This window comes from Hirundo rustica, chromosome 10, assembly GCF_015227805.2.
Source record: "Hirundo rustica isolate bHirRus1 chromosome 10, bHirRus1.pri.v3, whole genome shotgun sequence".
Lineage (NCBI taxonomy): Eukaryota > Metazoa > Chordata > Aves > Passeriformes > Hirundinidae > Hirundo > Hirundo rustica.
Genome location: NC_053459.1, coordinates 16,609,836 through 16,636,784, shown reverse-complemented (window position 1 = coordinate 16,636,784; position 26,949 = coordinate 16,609,836). Strand labels below are relative to the sequence as shown.

General features: G+C 45.4%; 1 protein-coding gene across 1 annotated transcript in view; it reads left to right on the top strand.

The window, feature by feature from the left end:
* The window catches only part of PDE6D (phosphodiesterase 6D), a 34,364-nt gene extending 14,022 nt beyond the window's left edge, over positions 1-20,342 (top strand). The window contains exons 2-5 of the mRNA XM_040073777.2: positions 13,686-13,774; positions 16,414-16,539; positions 17,344-17,449; positions 19,718-20,342. Coding sequence (XP_039929711.1) covers positions 13,686-13,774; positions 16,414-16,539; positions 17,344-17,449; positions 19,718-19,799 — 403 coding nt within the window. The 3' untranslated portion in view covers positions 19,800-20,342. The remainder of the gene's footprint in view (positions 1-13,685; positions 13,775-16,413; positions 16,540-17,343; positions 17,450-19,717) is intronic.
* The last annotated feature ends 6,607 nt before the right edge of the window (positions 20,343-26,949 follow it).

Here is a 26,949-nt window from a genome sequence, read left to right as displayed (position 1 = left end):
TGCAGTGGTGCCACTGTACCATGTCTTTTTAATCCTTGGAAATGGAACAAATAAAGGCTCTCTACGGAGAAGAAGCCCAGTTGAGTTGCTTGGAATTCAGGCACAAAGAATCCAGAAGAATTTTTGCACTACTGTGAATGGCAGCCTGGTAAAATAGTGGGGTTTGAAATAGAGCTCTTTGGGATTAATAAGAGAAGCCTTTATGCAAAGTATTACTGTAATTGCAGGCTCATGTTCTGATTGCCTTATCAGGGAAGATGCATCCTCAATGGCATCTTTGTTTGCCTTACAATGGAAAGAGATAGAAAATAAGCAATTAAAGCAGACGTATTGAAATGCCACAAATCCGAGCATTCAGCTATGCACTTCCAGCTAAGATTGTTGGTTAGTTTTTGTATTAAAAAAAATAATAAAAATAAATAAATTATTGCTGTGGTGTGTACTTGCTTTGTAGTATGGCCAGACTACTAACAAAAGAAAAAATTTCTTTTTGTTTCAACTATGATCTTCTTTTTTCTCTTCCTGCTTCTCACCCTAAAGCAGTCTTTTATGAATGTGCTCATAGAAATCAGAGGTTAATTACCTCTATTGTATATTTGGGATCCTTGTTATTCCAATGAACCTTGTAAAGAAATACTACATAATCTGACACTGGTAATTTCAAAAATAGATGGACTTTGCTCTGATTGTGTATCAGCTGATATTTTAGTAGTGAATAGTGCATTTATTGAGCTTTATGAAAATGAAAAACAAACCCCTTGCTCCCTGTTTTGTGGTCTATTGCCACCTAGTCATGGGCAAGTCCTACATTAAATTTGTATCTCTCAGGAACAGAAGATTCCCTGGGGAAAATCAGCAGACATCTTTTATATAGTGATAAGGAAATATATTTTCCAAAGAAAATGGCATGGGTTTATCCTGTAATGCCTCATAAGAACAGTCTAATATTAGCGGAAGCTTAACATTATTCAGTCATTTAAATGTCAAATCTTTATGGCAAACCAGCATAGATTTTGAGCTAAATCTCAAAGACTCTTGCTTTCTAGTTGTGTGTGTGTCTGTGTGTTGCTTAATCTCCTGGCCTGTACAGGGGATGTTGTGATCTCCTCGTTAAAAGACGTCACACTGAGAAGATTGGAGTAGAGGAATAAATAGAACAAGTGCTAGAAAGCCAAGCAGCTCATCTGGTTGAACTAAAATGCACTCCACACAAACTGCCTTCCCCACAGATTTGTTTCTTCTAAGTTAAACCCAGTTCCCATTTTGCAGTGTATCTAACCAGCTCGTTTGAGGCTCTGCTAAGTATGTTTGCATTGGTTTCTGAAATGTTGTTTTACCTCATTGTGCAACTCAGTGGCCAGTTTTTAACATGTTACTCCTCTGGTGGAGAAAGCAGACTGGGACAGTGGCTCCCAGAGGGCAAAGAGGCTCAAAACGTGGCTGATGAGGTTCAATACAGAGCTTGAGCACTTCAAGTTCTGCTGTATCTGAACTGGCTGTGTGCAGCCCCATCTCACTATCATTATTCCTGACCTGGTGTTCCTGACCTGTACACCGGAGTTAATCTGGGCAGGGGCTGCTGAGTCTATCCAGGCTCATTCTGTGTCTCCAAGTGCCAGGGGTACAGTCACAGTGTGTCTGTGAGACACGTCTGCTGCTTCTCCTTGGAACTGGCCTGTGTGGAGCAATAGGGCTGCCAGATGTTCAGACGCCCTTCAAAAATGGAGGAGATCCAAAAAAACAAATACATGTTTCCTCATGGCATTTTGTGAAAGGAAGAATGGGACCCAGGGTTTGAGAGTTCAGTGGCAGGTAGATAGCTAAGATTTGAAAGATTGCCTGCTAAAATGTTTCATTGTTAGTGATAATAAATTGCATAAAAAGAATTGTGCATTGCACAAGAGTGAGTGAAAAATGAGTCCTTGCCCGTAGTTAGAAAGATTTGGTGAGGCTGGAACTACTGGAAAGTTTTTCAAGTAAAGTTAAGTTACGAAAAGCTTGCTGCTGGGACTTACTGTTTTTTTCCAGAAGGTGTGGTTTTTTAATTGTTTTTGTTTCTTTCTTTCTTTTTTTTTTTTTTTTTTGGTTGGTTGGTTGGTTTGGTTTTTTTTGTTTTGTTTTGTTTTGTTTTGTTTTGTTTTGTTTTGTTTTGTTTTGTTTTTTCCCAGCACTGTGCTTAGTCTTTGTCCTCCTCTAATCCAAATAGATTCTGAAAGAATGTCATGAAAGAATGAAACAAGGCAGGATGCAGCAGGGTGGACATTTCCCCACAGTGACTGCAGTCGAACTCTGGGAAGCTTTAGTGGATATGGAAACAACTAATCCCAAAGTATAGTTCCCTTACAATGCAGTGCAAGGGAGTATCTCAGTGGCACAGGGCCATTTGTGCATCCTTGTAGAGCTGGTTGGGTGGCATTTGTTCTGAAAGCACAACTCTGCCTAGCACGGAGTTTATTTTTAGTGCTTTAACCAAACAGATTCAAGAGTTAGAAATTTCTCTAAAATTTAATTACTAGACCACTGTCGTCCTGTGTTCAAGGAGTCTGACTTGAGGTTGATGATGGAGTGAAGGTGGTACCGGGTTGTTTGGACTTAGTTAAGAAAAATGTGTTTATATTGGTTCATCTCTAAGAGTCTTTCAGACTCGTAGTCCTCTCTGAATGTCATTCTGTGCAAAATTGATGGTCTCTTTGGACAAAATGGAGCCTGCCTGTCCCTGCCAGCAGTGAACAGCCATAGCATTTGTCCCAAGACTTTGTCCTTTCAGATTTACTGCTGGCTGCCTTTTGCAAAATTATCGCTGCAGTTCCTGGAGCTGGCAGTTTTGAGACAATTTGACTGCATGGAAAACTGCTGTGCTTCCACTCATTCACTGGGCTCTGTTTTACACCTAACAAACTGAGGAAGGAAACCTTGTCTGTTAAAGCACGTTAAAAACTTTGTAGCAGGGGCATCACTGGGTTTTAGAGTAGTGGTGATTTTTTTTCGTTTAGGTGGCTATTTGCCTTAAATCAGCAAAAAAGAACCTGTGATGTTGAGCGTGCCCTATACACTGAATTCATTGAAGCACTTTGAGCTCAAAATATACTTGAATGTCCAGACTTAGAACAGAAAAAGAAAAGAAAATTTTCACAGGAGCTCTAGTTGAATTAATATGAACTAAGGCAGGAACAAATGCTCTATTTTCTCCCATGACTTTCCTATTTTGTATTTCTGGTGTTTTTTTAAGTTGTCTTAAAGAACAAGAATATTATTGATAAGTTTCAGAGGCTTACACATTTTTCTAGTTTAGGACCATTTTGCTTCTGTTGTCAGAGGCAATACAGCTGTTTTGCTGTCCGGCTTTAATATGGCATTTTAGACACTAAAAAGTCCTTCTAATTCTGCAGGCAGTCCTCTTTATTTCCTTCCTGCTCCCCACTTCCATTAGTAATGTTTGGCAGTGATTCAGAACCACTCTGCATTTAAGATAGGGTGACTAAGAAACCAATAAAGCAAGAGAAACCGAGTGAAGGAAGCCAGTGACACCCACCCCACAGCATGATTGCAGCAATCTGTGCTCCTGCAGTCACTCCAAGTTACAATAAGAGTTTCCATCGGCCAGGAGTTCCTGGCTGCCTAAAGAGAGAGGCAGTATTGTCTGTTGAAACACAAGGCTTGAAGCCAAACGCCTCCTGAGATGTCTTTCCTCTTCCCTTAGTGATTCATTGTGGGGCTGTGGGTAAGTCTTCATGCTTATTTCCCAATCTCTACAGCAGGCAGTTGTTAAAAAGCTACTTTGAGAACATGAGTTAAAGTTTTTGAAGCACAGTGGAGTACTAGGTATGGTTTAAGTTATTGATCACTGGGCTGTACTGTATTGCCTGTTCAGGGGGGCATCCTATATCTCCAGTTAATTGATGAGGTTTGCCTCTTGTCTGGGGTGGCCCTTGGTAGGTGACATAGTAGATAGCATAGTTCACACCAAAGCCAAATCTCTCACCAATTTCCAGTCTGCATATCTATTTTTAGAAGTATGTGATGTATCAGTGCCTCCAGTAAATTATCAATTCTTCTCAAGTACATGGAACTGATAAATCTGTGGACTATCAGAAGTAGTCTTCGGAGCTCAATAGGCTGGTGTACTAGAGAGCTCTGTATAAAGAGACATGAAATGAAGGAGAGAAAAAAGAAATTAAACACTAATGAGGAAAAAAAGCACATAGTCACTACATAAGCACAGGCAGCTGGAAGTCATGGGGGCTTTCTGTGTTGTCAATTGCTTATTTTACCAGGAGGACACTTTCAGCCCGAGATACTGCTTGGAGTTGGATGGATAAACGGAACAGCAGGGGGACCTGCTGATGCTCAGCTTTGCCATTCTCAATAAACATCACTTGGCTCAATAGAGAAATTATTGCAGAGGCCTTCAAGGAACAAAGGCATTGACTGACCACAAGCAGTGCTGATAAAACTGTCGCCTTAGAGCCTTTTAGGTTTGCTTTTTCTCCACTTTTCACACGAGGCTACAGGTCATTCAAGTGAAGCTGTATGAAAATGCCAGCTAAGCAGCCATGTTTATCCCTTTTAAAAATTTGGTCAAAGAAGTCATTGTTCCTCTGCTCAGGTCCGTGCCCTTTCAATATGGAGAAGTGTGAAGATCCTTTTAGACATAAAATTCAATCCTTCAGTGTTGCAAAAATGACATGAAATCAATCCAAGCTTTCTTTTATAAGCAAGCCAGTGTAATGCATATTTTAAAACAGTTGAATAATTGTATAAAATAAAGAGGCATTTTGAGGTTTTAAATGCCTTATTCCATTAAAACTGATTTTATTGCATGACTGTCGTGACATCAGCTCTGTAAAGAAAAATAGTTCATAACAATTTACAGGGAGATAAATTCCTGTGAGGGCTTCTGGCTGCAACCTTATCTATGACAATGAAGTTATGCACCAGAATCCTTTGATAGATTGTTTCGTGAAACTCCCTCTAGTTCACTTATTGCTGAGAACCTTGAAATGTTACCATAATAGTTCAGCTGTGAAGAAATGATTGTTTTGAAGTAGTTAAGACAAAGTTATTTCAATTGCTGAATCACTTTCAGTGTTCACTTGCAGAGAGGAAAACTGATGTGCTAAAATGAAAAAGTGAACAAACTGATTCAAGTTGTTTTGGGGTTTAAAGAATTTAACTTAATTTTAAGCATTCTGGATGTGGCTCCTCAAGCTGTCCTGCAACCTGCCTTTTGATGCAGGCCAGGCATTTTCTCTAAGGAAGTTCCAGTGTTTCAATTGTATTTTTAGTTTCTCTTGTATACATGGTGTCTCTGTTAGCTTTCTCCGTAGTTACATTCAGTTTTGTTCTGAGCTACAAGCAACCCACTTTAAAATTATGTTTTGATAAAGCCCTATGGATTTTAAAGGTGACATTCTTTTCTCAGATGAATACATCATTCCCATTGATTCATCTGCTGTTTCTACGAACTCAGAGTATCACTGATGACATTAATTATGTTAATATTCAAAGGGTTCTTAGCACAAGCTCAGGCTTTTCTAACATGCTAGTTTTTGAGATGCATTTAAAATGCAGGGAACATGGGAGGAGTTGGGTGTTACTGCACTGGAAAAGAGAAAATCATTTTCTTTGTGCAATTCCTGGTCCTGCAAGGAATGATGAGTTTTTCCAAGTTATTGATTGTTTTACTACCTAGATTGTAAAGCAATCTCCAGATGTGATCACATGTTGTTTTCATTGGTATAAAGGAACTCTGTCAAGGCTATTGAGATAAGCCAAAGAAAAGCCTAAAAACACAGGCAGCAGAAAACTACTACACTGCTTCGGCTTGCTTTTATTTTGGCACTGTTGTCTGGTTCTAGAAACCATTTTAATATCTGTCTGTAGAGGAAACAAAGCACATTTTTAATAGTAACGAACAGATCTGGCACAGAAGGCAGCTTGCTCCCTCTGACAGGGGAAATCTGCCCCCTAAGCCAGTGATGCATGTGTACATTTTATTTGGAGCTTATTCCCACTTTGAACAACATTATATTCATTGTACCACAAGAACATTTTGGGGTTTTCTTTTTTTTTTAAGAGATCTCAAGTCTTAGGGTGTGGGGTTTAGTTTGAGATTAGAAGTGGTTTTGTCTCCCTGGGTTGAGCTTAGTTCCCAGAGAAGTGCCTGGCATGCTCTCCAGGAGCCTTGTCTTGTAGGCTTTGCTCGTGTGCCGGGGTAACAAGGCAGTCTCTTCGTCTGCTGCAGGCAGGAGCAGCTCAGGAGTGTCAACATGTTGTTGCTTTTGTCTGAAGAAATCAAAGGTTACTTGCAAACTCCTAAATTGATTCCTGTTGCTCAGCAGTGACAAAAATTGCTGGACTTTTTAAGAGTTAAGCTTCTTCAGACTAGACTCATCTGGAGAGAGATGTAAACTTTGAAACAATAGTGTCTACATCCCTGTTCAGCGATTTGCAAACCACTATGATTTTTTTTTCCCCCTTTTTCCCTCCTGATGACCCTTATCTTCATCCTCAGTAGGTCTGTAACTCTCCTTTAAAATGTACATCCATTTGTTTGTTGCTCCTTTGGTTTGAGGGAAGAGGAAGAGTCAATGAAATGGAAGCCTGGCATAGTTGGCAATACTTATGGGTATTATCAAAGAAACAAAACACATTCTCTTACCCTGCCTGCCCATGCTGTACAGTTCTTCCAGAGTCTAGGAGCTCTCCATCTTCATTGTTTTTTTACCAGTACCTGCTTTTGTTAAGACTGTTATAGATGTAATGAATTCTGATTTAAATATTTAAGATTTGGAGATATTTCACTGAATATTTTTAGACAGTTAATTGCCAGCAGTGAAAATTAAACATTAATTGAAACTCTGCCTTATTTTGCTACCCAGTGTCATTAGGATGTTGCAGAGTAGAGATGGATGTTAGCTCTTCATTTTGATGAAAATACTGAATAATATTAGTGTCTTTCAACCTAAACTGTTTGAAGACACAGATGTTTAAGTGGATAAAACTTCTATTAACAAATGCTGGACATAGGTTTACTTCATTTCCAGTGTTTGTAGAGACAAACAGATTCTGTACTTCTCTAGTTTATTGGCATCCTATTGCAGCTGACCTGGCTGTGAATGGACCTAGGCTGTGTTTTTGTTGCAAACTTTTGCAGTGCGCCTCAACATGAGCCCTGCTAAGTTGAAATGTATTCAGAGGTTTAAGCAGGAAATTCTTGGTTTGAGCATATCTCAGCTTCAAAATGCTCACCCAAGGTGCAGGGAGGATGTGACACAAGCAGGGAGTACTGGAGCTTCACTCCAGGATCACCCTACTACCCAGGGGGAACTCTGTCTACTTAACACAATAGAAGGGAGCAATATTAACTTCTGGCCTTTCAGCATAATCTGTTACAGCTAAGGTGAGGTTGGCATGGTGTGCAGTAACTTGTGTAACTGTCTTTCCAAACAGGGACCAAGAGCACCTTAATCCAGAACTTTCTGATGGATGGTAGATGGAAATTCATTGTGGTGATACCAGATCTGTGCAGGCACACACAGAGATGTAAGGCAGGGAGTACAAAGTATACAGGTATATGATGTTATGTTGATCTTGTTGCTGTGATGCTGTAGCTGTTAAATATATCCCTCTGATTACATAATTTGCTGTGAAATGACTTTGTTGTTGCTGAGGATTTTTGCTGCATTTTGTCATGTGGTTCACATTAATCTGTGGATCTTCCTGGCTTCTGTTGCGCAGCAATTTGTTCTGTTCGGGAGACTTTAAAAGCAGGCTCTTTTACAGCAAGTGAAGGAGTGCCAGGAATGCTTTGAAGGGATAATTGGCTTCCTTCCATTTGAGGATTTAATAGAGCACCTTTCCAGGCCCCAGCACCTCCCATCATTTGGGAGCACAGTAACCCACATCTTGTGCATCACTCCAGGAAAGCTGGTTTATAATAGATGAGTTTTTCAAAAGTTCTGCCCCTATAAGAGCTGTCACAGCATGTTTTCTGTCTAATCAGAAACTCAACAAAGTGTGCTGCTTTCTGAAAGCAGAAGTTGACAGTACTATTCCCCAAGGCTCCAGTAATGTTTGAGGAATAACTTCCAGGTTTTGTGTGTGGGTATTCCTGTACACAGAATGGATGGATGCTCATTCAGTAGATAGGATTGTGCACTGAATTTCATCCCTAGGGTAGGAGAAATACTGCCAGCATGTGTACTTGTGGTTTATTAAACAGCAACAGCAGAATTTCTCTTGAGTGTGAACAGAGTGAATTCAAGGACCTGAATCAGCAGAATGTCTCTGCATATGCTTAAATTTAAGCACACAATTAGGAGTTCTGTGGAAGAGAGATTTGAGAATTGTAATAAAAAGTGAGAGTAGAGATGGCAGAGATTACAGGATGAATGGCATGAGTGGAGAAGAAACGTAGGGCCATTTAGGCGGTATACTTTGTAGTCCTGTAGTTTGGTAGTTACTTTGCATAATTTATATTGGTCCTTATTCCTCAGGCTGGATTGAAACAACTGAGATACAAATATTCTTCTGGAAAAATATGTCTGATATAAATATAATCCCTTAAGTTTGATCTTTACTTCCCTGGAAGGTAACATGCTTGCCTATGCCATGACTGCCTGGTTGTGTCTGCTTTTCACAACAGACCATGTAAAATCAGGAGTGAAGGTTGTTGAGTCCTGATCAGAAGTTTTTTTGGGTCTACAACAGATTATTGTCTGAGTTGTTCAGGGCTTTCAGCTCCACCTTCTCCCAGAGGACAGGTCTCATTAACATGTGATTGTTATGATGCTGTTTACACCTGGCAAGTAGTGAACTGTTTTTAATGTTGCATTCTATGTGGAAAAAAAAAGCTGGCAGGGATGATGAAAGACCTTCCTTCTAGGAGTGGTTATGAGCATTAGCCTTATTATGAAATGTAAAAGTACAGCAGTTCCTGAGGTTTTAGAATGGTGTAGACGTAGACAGCAAAGAATGAAATGAAAAAATGGATAATTTTAACAGAAGAAATTATACCTACTGTTTGCCACAGCCTTTGAGATATTCGAGAAGTGCTAAACATTACAACAAACATTACAAAGAATAGGGAGATTGAGGCAGAACTTCTTTTAACTCCATACTACTTTAATGATAAATTTTGTTTGTACTCATTCTCTTCCTCAAGGCTACTCTTAATTACAAGTGCGGGAATACAAGGCAATCTTTTGCAATGCTAATACACTGAAAGATAAGGATGTAACTTCTGATTTGTTTGAACCAAGTGATCTCTATGACAGATATAAAAAAGAAAGAACTGACATCAGAGGTATTCAAGAAAGCAAAATTTGGATTCAGAAATACACAAACCATTTCCCTTCATCAGGCTAAGCATAGTAGGTCTTTGAGGGAGTTAATTCTTGTCATGTATATAAAGCAAGTCAAGTTCCAGCTACTCCAAAGCTTTTATGTAAGACTTTGCTGACCCAATAGGTGGTGGTGTATAAATAGATCAACAGTACACCCTTCCTTCTGCTGTTCTACCTAATCCTTTCTTGCCATCAGGGTTGAAGAGTATTTGATCTATTGAGTCCTAAATCAGACATTGTTTCCAAAAAAAAAAAAAAAAAACCCCAAGCCCCCAAAATACAAATGAATGAAAATTTAATGGTGTAAGAGTGAGAAACTGAATTAGGAATACACTACTATTTTTCATTTCCCCCCCCTCACATATACAAGCTTCACAAAGCTGGAACTGCCTGGCTTCCTGCTTGCTCTTAGCTACCCCTGTCAAATGGCTTAACATGAACCTCTTCAAAAAGAGTAATTGTATTAGACCAATATTAATTTACTTTCTCCTTTTCAATAATGCTTAAAATGCCCTTGTCATTCTGCCTGCAGGTCTCCACTGCTGCTCAGGAGGTGGAGCAGTCTTTATTTTTAGTAACAATATCTCTCATGCTGGGGTGGAAGAATCTTAAACCAATTAAACACATTAGAAGATAATAGTGTGTGTGGGTTTGGTTCAAAATCTCCATTTTCTTCACTCTGGGGTATGTCCTATTACCAGCCTTCCTATCCAAGATGACAGAAATAGTGTTGATAAGCTGCTAACTAGGTAAGCAGTGCAACTGCTGCTTTGTCAGGTATTCCCATGTCAAGAAATCACTTGTGATGGCTTTGCCTCTATATTTTTTTTGTTTAATTCCATTAAAGTTTTGTACATCCTCTCAGTTTTGACTAAAACTTTTTTCAGATGCCTGTTTCTTTTTACACTTTTTTTTTTTTTTTTTAATAATGAACCTCTTGTACATGAAGTTTTTTTTTTTCCCATAGAAAAAGATTGTGTGTGTATGCTTTTAAGATCTGATGATTTGTTCTTCCCTTTTAATAATGTTTAGTTACTGGAAAAAAAACTTGTGAACTGGCTGTGTATTCTGATCCCTTCAAATATGTCTAGGTCCACATGTTTTTACTCTTTGTATACACTCTGATTAGCAGGTTGATTTTGTTTCTTCATTTGCAGAAGTTGGAAAAGCGTGCCCTGAACCAGCACATGGACTTATCAAGGTCAGAAAGCCTTTGACTACACTGACAGTAAAACTTCATGTATTTGATAAGGAATTTACACAGGCTAGCAATGTTCAGATTGTTTAAATGCAAGATATTTTCTAGGAACTGTGGCATGCATTGCTGCATGCATGAAGCATGGTCTCATCAGTGCCTTGAGCTTTTTATCTGTTCTTCATCTTGAATTTGACACTCATAATACACAGCACAGAACAGGCTGTCCTGCATGGATTTACTTTTACAGTGGAACACCAATAAACAAAATAAAGCTAGATAGCACTTTATAGATGTCCAGCATCCCAAATGTTAACATTGTTCAACACAGCAACATAACTTGTATCATCTTTCTTGGACTGGACTGAGAGAGAAGTCCTGATGTGGAGAAGTTCCAGAGGTCAGTAGTGTTTTCTCTCACCAGAAATAGTAGGTCACTAACACTATAACTGTGTATTTCAAGTAAGGATAATAATTAAGCTGTCAGGCAACTTCTCACTGAAGGGTACTTCTTATATAATAACTTTTGAAAATGGTAAATGTGATTTTAGAGTGCTCCAAGAATTGACAAGGGAAGAGGGATGGGAAGGCAAGGCAAGTCATGGCAAGGAAAAGGAATGGTCCATTAGTTAGAGTACTGATACAGCGGCTGAGAGGCTGGGTCAGTTGCTTTACAGATTTGCTGTCCTGGTCAGTGTTTCATTTCCAGTCCAGAGGAACTTGGCTAGTGCTCAGTTTGGCACTACACAGCCTGTGACCAAACCTGGGAGCTCATAACTGATTGATATTGGTAGTGAACAAACAGCAAATAAATACTTGTGAGAGGACCATTTTTTAAAAGTAGTACAGGTTCTTGGTAATCAAGTGCCCAATTTACTAAATTACTGTTCAGCTAATAGTTAAGAGTTTGCGTGGCAGAGTGTCAGGAAGATAAATGAGTTTGTCAGTGAGATGCTCAGATTGTCTCATTTGTTATTTTCCCCTTGTACATGGCATTTGAGAGATGGCACACTGCTTTCTATGCAAATAGTTTCACCCTGGATAATTTTTATGTTTGTGTGTGGGAAGATGTACGGAAAAATGGTGAATTTTTTTGGCATTTTAAATTACAGTTGGGACTGTTCCATCCTGCAGGTTGTGTTGGCTGAGGACTTCGAGTTTTTCAGCCAGCACCACCTGAAATGCCCAGCCCTGCTGCAGGTTCTTCTTGCCATTCTGCTGTTCATTTTGTCTCTGTCACTTCCCTGCCAGCCCCTGTCTCCCTTGTGTTGCTGGCTGGGGAGAGTGCTCCACTTTGCAGTTTCCTGCTAGGATATGGAGGTGCCAAAAGGGGCCCCCAGAGGATGCTTTTCATCTTCTGCCCCTTTCTCTTTTGCCTTAATCCCACAACAAGTGGTAGATGGAATGTGTTTGGAACAGGCCTAGAAGGACATGAGCAGGCTGTTTCCTATGTTCCCTCTTCCCATGCTCCAAGTCGTTGCTAAGTTTTGTATGAACAGGCCCTGTGCACACATTCCCTTCATCTTTTCAGTGGGGCATGGAAATTCTGACCAGCCTTCAGTAAGGGAAAGACCCCTCACATCTCTGCTGAAGCAGCCATCTTCCCTTCCCCTCCTCCACGCATGATTTTAAAACAAATGTTCGCCTGTGATGCAAAATTTGCTAAAGCATCTGTTTCTTCCTGGGAGCTCTGGAAAAATGTGATCAGTGTGATGAGTTTGTGTGAGTCTGCCTGGAAACTGTGTGTGTTAGAGGATGAGTTCAATATGCAAATCTCCAACAGTTCCTATTTATACCCATGTCAAGGTCCATATTGTCCCTCTTCTGTCTCTCCACCTCCCCAGGCATTCCTTGAGCAGTTGTTGTAGGCAGTGCTGAGTATGAAGGGTGCGCTGTGGGCCTGATATTTCTGGGTCTGAAGATATTTTAACCTGCTAGCAGTGCTAACTTTTTCCCAAGGGAAAATTTCTCAAGAAAGCCTCTTCTCAAAACAATCTTGGCAAACAACTCTCCTTTCCCAAAACAATCTTTCACCAGGTGGTGTTTTGCTGTTTCTCGTTTCACCAATGGGATTAGAGGTTCCTAGTCACCAATCATGTTGAATCAGTATCAGAATACCTTATAAAAGGTGGTAAGAATCAGACAATAAAGCTTTTTCTGTAGTCTTTGCCTTCTGAAATATTGGGAGTGTCTCATCGTGTCCTACAACGACAGTGCACTGCCATAAAGCAGCCAAAGGGAGCTCCTGGAAAGGCTCAGGTTTGTGTGGGCTCATCCCACAGAGCCTGCTCTGTTCAGTCTCTGGCATTGACACTGGAGAATCCTCAGAGCCTCCCTGAGGAGCTGCAGAGCAGGAGGGCCCGAGGCTTATGCATGGCTGTGTCCATGGCATCATGCGGGTGTGCAGGCTCCTTGTTTTGAGCTGTCAGTGTCCAAGTTACCCTGTGAGAGAGATTTTTCAAAGGTGTACTTAAGATCAAGTGTTCCTTTGGAAACATGAGTATTTCCTACTTGCCCATGGATTTATTGACTAGTTCACTGATGGGGGCATTTTGGAGGCTGGCACAGCCTCACTTGCTGAGAGTGAAAAGAGATCTCTCTTTGCTTGGTACTCAGCAGCTGAAGAATTCCCATGAGTGGCAGTTACGAGGTCAACAGCAGTAGAGCAACCCTTGATATTAATATTTTGTAAGCTAAGAAAAAAGCTGCATTGGATGTTATTCTTCTTCTCATGTTGTGTAGCAAGGACTCCTTTTCCTAGTGTTTTTCAAATGCTGGAGAACAGCAATGGTTTGTGTAAAATTATCTGTTATTGTTAGCAATATTCTTGCCTCTCCGCCGCACAGTGACCCTGCCTTTATCCTTTAGAAGCAATGGAAAATGGTAAATGAGGTTAACAAGCTTCAGTCTGAAGTGAAAACTAAATCTGTGGCTATATCACTCTTGTTGCATTCATTCTGGTCAGGGATTGGTTTGTTCATTTATTCTCAGGGAAATAGCATCTCTTTTCCTTGGCCTCCTGAGAACCAGAAACCATGAGTGAAAGCCAGCTGGAGTAGCCTATTTCAGAGCTCATCAAAGAACAGTACACTCAGCGTTTTGGGATATAGATAGCTTGTTTTCCTTATTTGCCTCCCAATCAGAAATTGGATGAACCTTCGGGATGCAGAAACAGGGAAAATCCTCTGGCAAGGAACAGAAGATCTGTCTGTACCTGGAGTGGAGCATGAAGGTACTGTGTGACTTTAGTGTGCATTTGGGGCTGGGTGGTGCTGCATGTCTGGGTCACCTGAGTTGCAAACATACTCCTACTTTGAAGGACAGATGTCACCTTTGTCACTTGGGCCAATCATATCACCTCCCTGTGCCTCAGATTTTCATTGCAAATAAAACAGGAACCTGTCATCTCCATCAGAGGAACTTGGGGAATTAATTAAAACATACTCTGGCCTGAGATTAATGCCCATTGTACAAGGAATAGTTAAGACCTTATCTGGTGCATAGTTCACTCATCCATCTAGAAGATGGATGACTGCAAACTGTGGCAGATGCAGAGGAGAGCTATTAGGAGAAGCCACTGAAAAGATTACAGATGGTAGGATGGTCTTCCTTGGGAGAAGAGACAAAAAAAGCAGTTCTTGTATGTCTTAGCTAGAAAAGAAATCTGAGGTAGATAGGTTATACTCAGTAAAAGGGCTGAGAAGCAGGGGGTACATCCAACAAAGCAGGGTAATCTGATGGTGAATTAAAAGATGTGGGAAAACGCAGTTCTGATGCAGTCCTGCAGCAGAAGCAGTAAGGGCAAACAGAATAATGGTTCTAAAATTAAATCCATATGTGTCTTAAAGTATACAGTACATTCTGTAGTACTTGTGTGTATGTTCTGTGGCCATTCAGGGCAAATCACAGTCTAGACATAGCAAATGAAGAACCAAATATATAGCAGAGTGAATAAAATACATTTTCTTTAAACAGGACTTCTATTTGCTTTTTAAACATTATTCCTATTTGATTTAAGTACAAGTTTCTTTATAAAATGAACTCTTTAAGTTTCAAATCATGATGCTGTATTACTACCTTAATTTACTATTACCCCTTAGATGAAATAAAAACAGTATTAATGTGGTACTGGATTGCTGCCAAAGTCTTAACATTAAAGTGCCTTAAGTAGTAAAAATCCCAGCCTGAGCACCTGAAACTGGAATAAATCATCTAAACCAGCTTTTGACAGGAGCTTTTCCAGTCAGCTCTATTCAGTGAGAGGGCATTTGAAACTGGGAGGCAATTTGGAAGATGCAAATCTGTAAAGTTTGGTTTCTTCCAATATACAAGCAAATCCTGGAGTAAGATGCTGAGGTGTAGCTCTTACAGAATCCCCACAGCCAGCTTTCATTCATGACATACAAATAGTCCTTTCATTACCTGAGAGGAGGTGTAGTTGAAAAGGTAAAATCAGTTTGGCTAGGATAACTTGCTTTCTTCAGTGTCCCAAATATTCAAGGTAGCTTTATTTAAACTAAATGAAAACATAATTACATGGATATTTTAATTGAATTTCAGTTTCAACCTAAACAGTTGAACCCAAAATTACTTGCGAGTAAATAAGAAATGTGTCATTCAACACTTTCTAATCTAATCAGCATCTGACTAAATGTTAACCATGTAAGTGCTTAAATAAATGTGCAGGTATAGTACATCCTCAAGGTAACAAAAAGCACTAGTAAATTGAGGATTAGGTCTAAGCTTATCTGTATCTCAGCATGTTTTAAAATGGACTTAACTGATGAGAGTCAAACTTCCTTCTTTTCTATTTTTGATAGATAAAAAGAGAAATAAAAGCAGAATGAACTAAAAATAAGGAATTTCAAGTAAAATGTTTGCTTGATGGTATAAATGTAAATTAAAATATCTTAAATCAGATGTTTAAAGACAACGCAGACCTACTTTTATTAAAAGTAACTATTTGTTTGGTGGTTTTACAGTGTTAAAGCAAACATTCTCAGGACTCTGTCTTGGGGATGAAAGAAATGAAATCACTAAATTGCAGAACAGTTTTAATGAGTCATTTTACACTAAACTGCAAAGGGACGTTTATCCACAATGGTGTAGTCTGTGTAGTCAGTGAGGGCAGTAAAGGAAGGTGCCATGCAGCTTTCCATGGTGCAGAAAATCCCTTAAAAATAATTTAAGATCTTTTACATTTAAAACTCTTGCCTTACACTTTTAATTTTATTTTTTATATTTTTAATTTTATTTATTTTTTTTTTTTTTTAACCAAGCTGTGGGCTGTGTACTTCTCCTTGGGGTAGGATGCTGGCTTACATTCCCTAAGCCTCCAGCTCTTGAGATTGGTCTCATCAAGGTCTTCCTACAGGACATTTCCCAGAGCTCTGAGATGGCTGAGGAAGTGCTGCTGGGCTGAGAAACACACATGTGGTTTGCTCTGGGGATGCCCAGTCTGAAAGGGACGGAAAAGTGAGAAGAGCTAAGAGGCTTGGTGTGCTAAGCAGCCCGTTGGCTGCTGGTGATCTTCAGCACAATTCTTAAAGTAAACAATTAAGTCGCATCTTGGGATTTAGTAACAAACAACTAAGAACCAGGAGTCTGGTTCTGAGAGATCAGTGTGGTATCCCGGGTTCTGTCCCAAGTCTCATTCTTGGCTGTGGGCAAGGTACTTAAGGTATTTGCATCTTGGATTTCACTCTTGCAAATGTAAAAACAAATGTAAAAACAAAGTCCTTTGTGTTTGCATTTTTCCTGCTGCTATGATCTTGTCTTAGTCCTAATCATATTTCCAAGTATAGAATACTGCATACCTGCAGAAGCTGGATTTTATTGTGTCCAAATAATGTTTCTTTATCTGTTTCACAGCTCGAGTTCCTAAAAAAATCCTGAAATGCAAAGCAGTATCTCGGGAGTTAAACTTTTCCTCAGCAGAACAAATGGAAAAATTCCGCCTGGAACAGAAAGTTTATTTCAAAGGGCAGTGTCTAGAAGGTATGGATGTGCTCTGTGTGCTGCAGCACAGGGACTGAGCCCCAGCAGGGCAGGGATTAGAGTGACTAAAATGGGTTGAATGTGGTCATTTTAATTTTTCAGAGTAGCGCTGAAGCACTCATCCTGTCAGGACTAATGGGCCACAGTATTAAGGATAGCATTTCATAAGTGTATTAACACTTTGTTATGTAAGCAAAAAAGCTGGGTAATCGTGCCCGAGGGCATAAATCCACCACAGGCTGCCTGAGGCAAGGAAACAGCTTATTTCTGTCAGCTATTACTGGAATTCCTGGGTCTTCCTCAGAATGCCAGGCTGGAGAGCTGGGTTACAGCAGTGCCCCACAACTGCTCCTCTGACCCCCCTCAGTGCAGTGCTGCTCTTCATCTGGCTAGAGGAGGGGCAGATAAAACATTGAGCTCGTGTCTTTTGGGCAACCAGTTGCACACTTGACTGGATCCCAGGGATGTCTGCAAGAGGAGGAGTGTGGTTTCCCTGTTCCCAGTTAGGTGTGTTGAAATTTTCACCGAACACCAAGGAAGTGGTGTGACCTTATCAGTACCATCAGCTATTTTAGAAAGGGAGTATCTGCTCTGATAGGAGTGCAGGGTTCAGTGTAGTTTAAGCTGTACAAAGTAATGTAGATGTAAAATGTTGGTATCCGACCAGGACAGTTTAGGGAGTTCCCCAGCCTGTTAGGTGAAAAGCAAAAGCATCATTTGTGAATTTTCTTCTTTCAAATTCCTCTGGATCTTTTTTTTTTTTTTTTTTTTTTTTTTTTTTTTTTTTTTTTTTTTACTTTGCAGAATGGTTCTTTGAATTTGGTTTTGTGATTCCTAACTCCACAAACACTTGGCAGTCCTTGATAGAAGCAGCACCTGAATCACAGATGATGCCAGCTAACGTTTTAACGTGAGTGCCTTGGGCTTGCAGAATCTGAGAGCAGGCAAAGCAAAAGCAGTGTGTGGCATTTTCTTGGGGTAATGGTGGGAAGGAGGAGAGGGAACTGCTACCAACTCTGAATCACCTCACTACTGTTACTTGTTGAGAGATAAAAGGGGTTAAACCAACCTCATTACCTTCCTTCTCATAGGTCCAATTTGCATTAATATAGCAATAAAGGTTTGGAGAAAGTGAAACTGATTCTTTAATAAAGTTGCTTAATTTTTTTGGAAGGTGAATCGTGAAAGGATCTTAAAATGTTTTACAACTTAATACCCATTACATGCAGGGGGAAAAAAAAAAAAAACTAACAGATTTTTGGGCCATTTTTAAATCAGCTATTGATCACTGACTCTTGTCCAAGGTAGTTTATTGTCATGCAGTATATCACCTGTAGTAGCTGCTCTGGTATTTGTTTCATCACTGTAACATTTTGCTGAGCTCTGTGTCCTTGACATTGGCTTATACACGTTCAGCGTATATGGATATATATACATTTATATACACTGTGCACTGAGTTGTATCTGGGGCTAAAACACCCTTAACAGGTAGGAATCAGTCATTTTCCAGTCAGGAAGATTCAGACACCCTCCTCACAATGTCTGCTCTGGCTCAGTGTGCACATGGGCTCCTGAGCAGGGCAGTGATGTGTCACGTGCTGGGCATTGCTCAGTGTGGACAGCCAGGCTCCAGCTTTGGGGGGAATGATGGAAAAGGCTCCTGGAGGGAGGATCTTGGGAAGGGTAACCATCCTCCCTGCAGTGCTGCATGGGTGCTGGCAAGCACACAAGGAGTGCTCTGCCAGAAACAGAAGGGTTTGGGAGCCCTGCTGCCAACAAGAGGCAGACGGGAGCAGCCAGTCTCACAGCAAGGTCACTGTGTCCTTTGGAAGACCTCCCTTTCCAGCATTTTCCCTCTCATTCCCTGTCTGGAGCAAAGCCAGTCACATAGAGAAGGCACCAGCATGGGAGCTACCTTCACTGCTTCCCATTCACAGCATGTTTCAGAGAGCGCCCAGAGCTGGGCACTGCCATCAGTGCAGGAGGAACCAGATTTGGGAACCAGAGTAAAGAAACAAAGACATCTGACAAGTTGGTTTTGATCATCTCAGGAATTCAAGACATTTTCAGGAGTGGGAGTCAAGAGAAGCTAGTTTTCAAATGACCTTGAGGATTTGCCAATGTCCCATTTGTTCCCTGAAGTATCCACTTGTAGTGGGGAGCCCAGATCTCTCTTTTATTCATAGAGGTATCCTAAAGTCATTCTTGAGACTTTTCAGTAGAACCCCCCAGCCCAAAGAAATCCAAAGGGGAATTTGTGGCCCAAATAAGTCATCCTTTTACAGCTGCCAAGATTTGGAGAGCCCCTCATTTTCTGATCTTCCCAAAGACCTCATGTTTTTCTTGGTGTTTCCAAACCAGGAGAGAATGCAGATGTGATACGTGGTGCTAACCAGTGCACTCTGCATGAAGAGTTCCCAGGATGACCGAGTATCAGATTGAGAACATTCCCTGACATTTAATTCAAGCGTTGTCCGCACCACAGCAAAACCTTACACTCTTAGCAGGTCCAGTGTTACAGACACCGAGAGCCACAGTGGAGGTGGAATTGCTGCTTTGGTTTTCAAGAGACAGGTTGTTTAGACATGGTCAGACCACACTGCTCAGGTGTCCAGGTGTTGTAATGGTCCCAGAGTTATTTTATCTACCAAAATCTCAGAAGTCAGCAAGTTAAATCCCCAGAGCTTCTGTCACACCCAAATCCACATTTTCCATTGCAGTTTGTATAAAATACGCTTGAGTCTTTGCATTAAGCACTTCTTGAGGGAAATGACATGTTGAGTTGGTTGATATAGCTTGCTCAGCACTAGAGGACAGAGAAGGAGAATGAAAAAAGAATTCCCATTGGTTTTCACAATTCCTGCTGGAGACAGGGGCCTGAAGGTGCTGGGACTGCTAGTTTATTTTTGGCAATAGGAGTGAGCAGGAGTTTGCTGTCCAAGCACTCTGCAGCCAGGGGAGGGATGGGGGGAACATTCCACACAGGAATGTGTTTGGGAGATCCTTCAGTCCTGACTGACCCTCACAAGGACTGTGCTCACTTTGTGCAGCTCCAAACCAAAGAGATCGTGTTATGGGGTGGTTGGGGTGTGAGCCCAGGCTTGTGAGACCATGGAGGGAGCAATCACTGTCTGTGCATCCTTCTAACACCTCTTCTTTCTCTCCTTTCCTCCTGCAGTGGTAATGTTATTATAGAAACCAAATTCTATGATGACGATCTTCTCGTAAGCACTTCCAGAGTGAGACTTTTCTACGTTTGAGATGGGGCTTTTTGGAGCTGTTTTAGTTTTCCTCCATACAGTTCTTGGTGCAGAACCCCCCGACTATCCAGTGGAAGACACTCCTGTAGGCAGTGACCCTGGGGACCAGCTCAGCGTGGGTTGTGACCTTTGCCCATCAGTTATTTTGCTTTCTCCTCTGACAAGACCAGACCAAATCCTCAGAGACGGGGCCATCTGCTCAGCAATGCCCTCAGGAAGAGAGGCTGTCTCTGAACACAGGCAAATGATGGTCATGCAGAACCAATACTGTAAATTTATGTTAGTCTCATCCTTTCTACTTCTCTGGACCCTGGTATAATCTCCCATTTCCACACACACCAAACTCTCCATGCTTTTCTTTTGGGGTTAAGTTAACCTTTTCATTTTCCTCATGTAGATTCTTATCCTTTTGCTGGGTTTCTGTGTAACTGGTCCACACATCCTCTTACCCCAAAACTTGTAAAATAGACTGTGATATCACCTAATGTAATTAAAACAAATTTCTCAATTAAAACATTCCTACCGTCCAAAGAAGGGAAGAAATGTTAGTTTTGTGTGTTTTCCTTTCTGTTACAAAAATGCACCACAGCAGGCACAAACTCCCATCACTCAAGCCAGCAGCAGAACAGGGCTTTCCACTGCCCTGCCCCTTCCACAACCCCCATCTCTGTTCAACTTCTCTTCCTCCAGCTGTCTACATCAGAAAGGTGTCCTGACTTCTCTGACCAAGGCTTCTCCTTGGCCTCCCCTCTGTCTGTTAATCCCTTGGGGCTGATTGTCCCTTTGTCACCAGTCTCTTGAGCAGCACTGCACGCTATTCTGCTTTTTCAAGTGCCTGGGAACGCTCAAGCCCCTCTGGAAAACCCACGTTCCCCTGAGCCCACCAGCATCACCGCTGTGCTGGGTTGGGAGCTCACCTGAGGCTCTGCTGGGGCTGCAGTTGCTGACACCAACACTCCCCACGTGTGGAGGCTTCAGTGACACGGCAGCACTTTTTCTGTGACAGATTTCTCCAGCCCTGCTGCCACTTCTCCCTGCCGTTTGTAATCAGCTCTAGCCCGTGGGACATTGTGGGAAGGGGCATCTCCAGCTTCTGCTCCTGAACATCACAAGCAGCTGTGTAATCACTCGATGCCTTGGCCAGCTTGTCCTGTTGCTGGCTTGAGATCCTCAGAGCCACAGGGAAATAAAAGGCATCATTTCACATCCTGGATTCTGCCTCTGGGTGTATGTGGGAGGAATACAGAGTAAATATTGTTTTAAGGGGTTGAAGTTGGACCATTAATCCCCATTAGCCACAGCAGCAACTTTCTCAGCAGTCCTCACTGATGGATCCCAGGGCTGGAGCACCCACAGCCTTGACAGCAGCGTGACCCATCCTAGGCCAGCCTTTAAACAGAGACAACCAAAACTGCACCCAACAGGAACTACAGCCAGTGAGGAGAGCCTCTGTCCAAGAGGAGACGCAAAGGTATCCAAAGAGGAAAAATAAGAAACTCTGAAGGTGTTGAGGGCAGGTGTCTTTGTGTTGTAGGGCAGATGCTCCACTAGACCCACATAGGAAGTGTCCAGCAGAGACAGGGAGCAGGCACCACCTCTGCCAGGCCCAGCTACAGCCAAGGACTGACCTAGAGCAGAGGGACAGATGCTCCCAGTGGGTCTGAGTCTACCCTGGTGCCTTTTCTTCTAATGGCCAATCGTGTCCTGGGCTGCATCCAAAGCAGCGAGATGATTCTCCCCCTCTACCCCACTCAGGAGGCCCCATCTGGAGTGCTGCATCCAGCCCCGGGTTGTCAGTACAGGAAAGACACAGACACGATGGAGGAGGTCCAAAGAAGGCCACAAAAATGATCAGAGGGAAGGGTGGGCTCGCCAGTGAAGACAGCCTGAGACAGCTGTGGTTGTTTGGCCTGGAGAAGGCTCCAGAAAGACCTTTTTGCAGCCTTCCCGTACTTGAAGGGGCCTATAAGAGATAGGAACAGACTTTTTAGTAGGGCCTGTAACTACAGGACAAGGGCTGATGGCTTTAAACTCAAAGAAGGTCAAATTAGATTATATATAAGGAAGGGTTTTAGGCTGAGGGTGTTGAAACACAGGAACATGTTGCCCAGATTGGGTCTGATCAGCACATCGGCACCTGACCTCGTTGGAGATGTCATGGCAGGGGGATTGGACTAGGTGACCTTTAAAAGTCCTTTCCAACCCACATCATTCCGTGAGAGAAGCTGCCAATTCCCACACCCACTTAACCGTACGGGGAGCCGCTCACCCTGGAGGCTCCGTGTGGCTTCAAGTGGCCACCGACACGCGTGGCTGAGGCTCCCGCCGGGCGAGCCGTGCTGGGAGAGGGCCCGGAGGGACGCGGGGCCCGGGGGGACCTCCGGAGCCCCTTCTCAACCCGCCCGCTCCCGCCCGGCCCAGTTTGCCCAGTTTGCCCAGTTTGCCCAGTTTGCCCAGTTTGCCCAGTTTGCCCCGTGGGAGCGCGCGGGCCCCGCTACGGCGGGTCACTGCCGCCCTCCAGTGGCCCCGTGGGGAATGGCCGGGAGCCGCTCACCTGCTCCTGGCCCGGAACATCCCCGCCCCGAACCCAGCCGGTGCCGGCTCCCAAAACCCAGGCAAAGGGCCCCGGGGTGCTCAGAGCAGGAGCCCGTTCTTTCCCTAGGTAGCTGTGGGTTCCCTTCCCTGTGGGGCTGAAGGGATTTGGGAGCCCTGGGAGAAGGGGCAGGAGACATGAGCATGTCCCATGGCCAGGGCCCAAGTATGGCACAGCCAGATCTTGGCTCCCCGGCATGGGCAGCAAAGGTGCCAGTGAAGGGAAAGGTGGGGCTGGAGAGCGAGAGAGGGGAACAGGAGGTCAGGGGTGCATGCGTCACCACTGCCACAAACCATCCATGTCCCTGTGGCGGTTCTGGCAGCTGTGGGAGCCCTCAGCTGCCTGCCCGCCTGGCAAAGCTCCCGTGGATGCGTGCCCCGAATCTGCCCCGCCCGATAAAGCTCAGGCGGGGCGGCAGAACCTTCCTAATGTGGTTAATGAGCTGATTCGTGAAAGTTGCTGCCGAACAAAAGGCGCACAAACAGCCCAGGGCCACGTTATGTTCGGTGTCTGCTTTGCTACTCTTACCTTCCTGCAGGTGCCGGTGGCACGGGCAGGGCGTGCTGACAGCGGGCAGAGCGTGGTGGCCACGGGCAGCCTTCAGGGTCAGCAACATCTCGTCCCACCTCAGCCAGTGCCATCCAGTTCAGCAGCACTGGGAGGAGACAGGAGGCCTAGGAAGGTTTGGGTCCCTCTGCTCCTTTTTGGGGGGCACAGATCCCACTCCTGGGTTGCCAAATCAGAGCAGACAGAGCCCCAAGCAGGCACTCAACCACTTGGACATGGGGATTTCACTGCCAGGTGACTTGGGCGCAGTTCTGTCTCTCCCCAAGGACAGGAGGAGGGCAGCTGGAGCAAATACAGGATTCAAAGTACCCTTCTTTCAGTCCAAGGTGTCCCATTCCTCCTGCCCTAGGGAGCCTCTGGCCACCAGCCCCGCAGTGCTACAGGACCTGGGTGCAATCCCTGTTGGGGCTCAGCAGCTGCCTCATCCTAGTGCAGGTCTGGCATCCACATCCACAGCTCTACTCCCAGAGAGGGGCCAGCCATCACCACGGCCCCTTTGGAAGAGCATTCCATTCCTGGGGCATCCAGCTCTGTGCCAAATCCTTCCTGCACCACCCCACCTGCACCAGAATCCCGCCTGCTCTCACAGCTCCTCAGTGCCAGGCAGGGTGCAGAGAGTGGCAGACACCCAGAAGGGGTGACAAGGTGACACAAGCAGGGGACACAGGGCAAGGGGACGAGAGGACAGTGCTGGGGTCCTGGTGTCCCCAAAGCCAGGCTGGAAAGGTCTGACATTGCCCTGAATGTGCAAAAGGGGAGCGGTGACAAGTTGTGGGAAGGGATCACGCTCGCACCAGGAATGGAAGATGGGCCCCAAGAAACTGCTGGGGATGCAGGAGGAAGCCACAGGAGTGATGTGAAGACCCTGAGGGTGAGGGACTGACAGAGCTGGAGCCACCTGGCTGATAGAGAAGCAAGTGTTCCAAGGAGAGGGCAGAGACCCAATTTCCATGGGAGGAGGTGGCAAAACCAGCAGCTGAGGCCAGACACATTTGGCTCAGGAACCGGGAACGTCTGCGCCCCTTGACGCTTCCCGGAATCCTTGCAGGAAATTCCCTGGCACTGAGCAGGAGCACGGGGGAGGCAGTTCCGGCTGCCCCGGGCCAGCAGCCACGCTGTGCCGCCTGTTCATCCCCATCACCACCAGCCTGGCCGGCTTTCCTGGCACGTCGGCCTTGGCAGCACGACCCAGGACAGCCACGGCCGGTCCCCGCGGCGCGGCGGTGTCCGGGGGGAGCGCGGGGCTTCCCCATCCCGCAGCACTAGATGGTGCTGCGAGACAGCGCTGCTGCCCGGGCTGCTCCGCGCTGCTGCCCGCCGTCACCGCCGGGGCCCGGGAGAGCCGGCCCGGGCCGGCCCCGCACCAGGCAGCCTGGCGGGTCACCCGCGATGGGACGTGCCACCAGCTGTGCCCCGGGAGAGGAGCGGCCCTACCGCTGGGCTGGACGCGCTGCGCCTTGTGCCAGCCCGGAGCTGGGATGAGGCGTCCCAGCATCTCCACAGGCACCGACACCTCCGCACCTCGCGCCTGCCTTCATCCATCCCACTTTCGACCGCGTTCCTGCCAAGCTGGGGATGCGCAAGTCGCTGGAGCAAACAGACTGGCGGGGATTCCCATGGCCAAACGCAGTCCCCGGCCTCTGCTGGGACCCGTCAGCTCTGAGTGGTGCCCATGGCCATCCCACAGAGCTGCACAGAGTGCAGGGAGCACCAGCTCTAGGCCCTGTTTGGGGACAGGGGTCCCACGCTTGTCCCTTCCCATGGCAGAGTCCCACAGTCCCGCTCCTCCTGCTGCTCACTTCCCCACACGCTGCGCTCCAGAGCTGCAGCCTTGCTCCGCAGAGCCCGCAGGGATGGAGCTTTAGGCTGTGTCCCCAGGGAAGCAGCACATCCTCACCTTGGGAGTAGGGATAAGGGGGATTAGCCCCAAGATGGGAAACCAGCCAGCCCCTGCAATCGTTGCGGTTTGGTTTAACCAAAATTGGCCCTGCACCATCCCTGCGGGGGCTGCACCCCACGGCAGCTGCTCTGAGCCCTCATGTGCCTTTGGGGCCTCACTTGGTGGCAGAGACAACCCAGCGCAGGCTCTCCAGCCCCACGCAGGATCACACTCTCTGCCACTCCAGACAGGGCGTTTGGGGCCACATCCCTTCTCTGCCTGTGGATCCAGGGTCTGGCAGCGCCCTGCTGCTGGACAGGGAGCAGCTGCCTTGTCCTTGTCCTCCTCAACGTGGCCTGTGGGTCATGTGCCCACTGCGCACTGGGATCTCCAGCTTTGGGCGCAGGCTGCAGCCCCCCTCACACCTCCTGCCCTGAGCCCTGACAGAGGGATGCTGCTTCCCAGCTCCCTGAGGGAGCAGATCCAGGAGCCTGCTCTGCCTGCAGCAAAGGAGAGGAACCTCCTCTCTGTGGGGAGATGCCCACAGAGCCCAGAGCAGAGGGAGCAGGAGGACCCGCATCCCCACCCAACACCCAGGCAGAGCCCCTCGCCTTCAGGCCTCTGTCTGGGTAGGAAAGGACACATGTAAAAATTCCATCCCCATGGGTTCTCCAAGTGCAAATCAGGTTGTGCTTTCTCAACCCCCAGCTGTTCCCCTTGCACTGTGCTTTCTTACAAAAGGAATGCAGGATCCTCTCCAGGTCCACATCTGCTCTGAAGGACAGCACTGGATGCTTACTCCCAGGTCTCTTCCTGGCCCACACATGGCACAGCACTGTGGAGTGGCCTCTGAGCCCATCAACCCCTGCATGCCCACCACCCCTCCCTCTGGGGCTCCCCAGTCAGCCACGAACAGGAGCCACAGCCCTTAGCAGGGTTTGCAAAGCTCAGGGGCTCTCTCAGCCCCTCTTTCTGTTCTCCCGCCCTTCAGAGAGGATCAGCTCAGCCAGACAAGATGGAGCAGCCATGAGCACAAGGATGGAGAATTCACAGGGTCTGCACAGGAGGAGCTCCAGGCACCCCAGCTCTGCTCCCTCTCCAAGGCTCCCACCCCCAGAGGGGAAAAGGATTGAGGTGGTTGCCCCAAGAAGGCTTGGCAGCGGGGGTAAACAATCCAGCTGGGTTCCAGAGCTCAAGGGCCTCCACTGGGCTGGGGATGGCCAAGTCCCTCCAACTGCAAGTCAGGGCCCAGGGACAGAGCTGTCCCCACTCACTGAGGGGACAGGCTGTGGGGACACACCAGCCAGGGATGAGACAGCAACGAGACGTCCCACATCTGCTCTTCAGCCTGGGCTCGGCTTTCCTGCCCACACCAGGCAGCTCTTGAAGCAAGTGCACAAACATTCCTGAGTCATTTAGGAGGCACGTATTTGTTGGGCTGAGCCATGATTAGCCAAGACCCTGGCCTTCCACAGCCCACTCCTGAGGGGTCTGTTCCAATGGGACACCTCACATCCTGAGCCAGGTGGCAGTTGCTCCACCACAGGAGTAGCTTGTCATGTCTATTTTCAACAGCAACCACTCAAAATTGCTTCTGTGTTTGTGAGCTTGAGGAATCACGCCTGGAAGGCAGTTTCACTCATCCGTCTCTTTAGCTGATGCCAATTATTTGCCCAGACACAAACTGCACCAGCCTGTGTCTTGCTTGCAGTCCAAGCCCTGCATTCCCCACAGGCAGGTTCTCCACCGAGCCCCCAAGGTGCTCCAAATTTCACAAAGGTTGTCAAGATGCAACAGGAAGTTTTGGATGAGGCTAACCAAAAGCTACAGCTGCTGCAGGACTAACCCACTACGGGCAGGTCAGGACTGGAGGCAGCTGAGCTGGCCTAGGCTCCGTCCAGTTGTCCACAGGGCATGGACTCAGCCCCACTGGTTCTGCTGTCCATGACCTCCAGCAGGACAGGAGTGATGCGCTTTAGGCCAACCACGTGGGAGCTGCTCTCAATCCACCGGGTTGTTGAGCTGCACAAAGGTGGCTTCAGCTGCAGTTTAGACACAGCAGAATCCTTGGGAAGGGCTGCCCTTGGTTTAAGTGGCCACTGGAGCACATT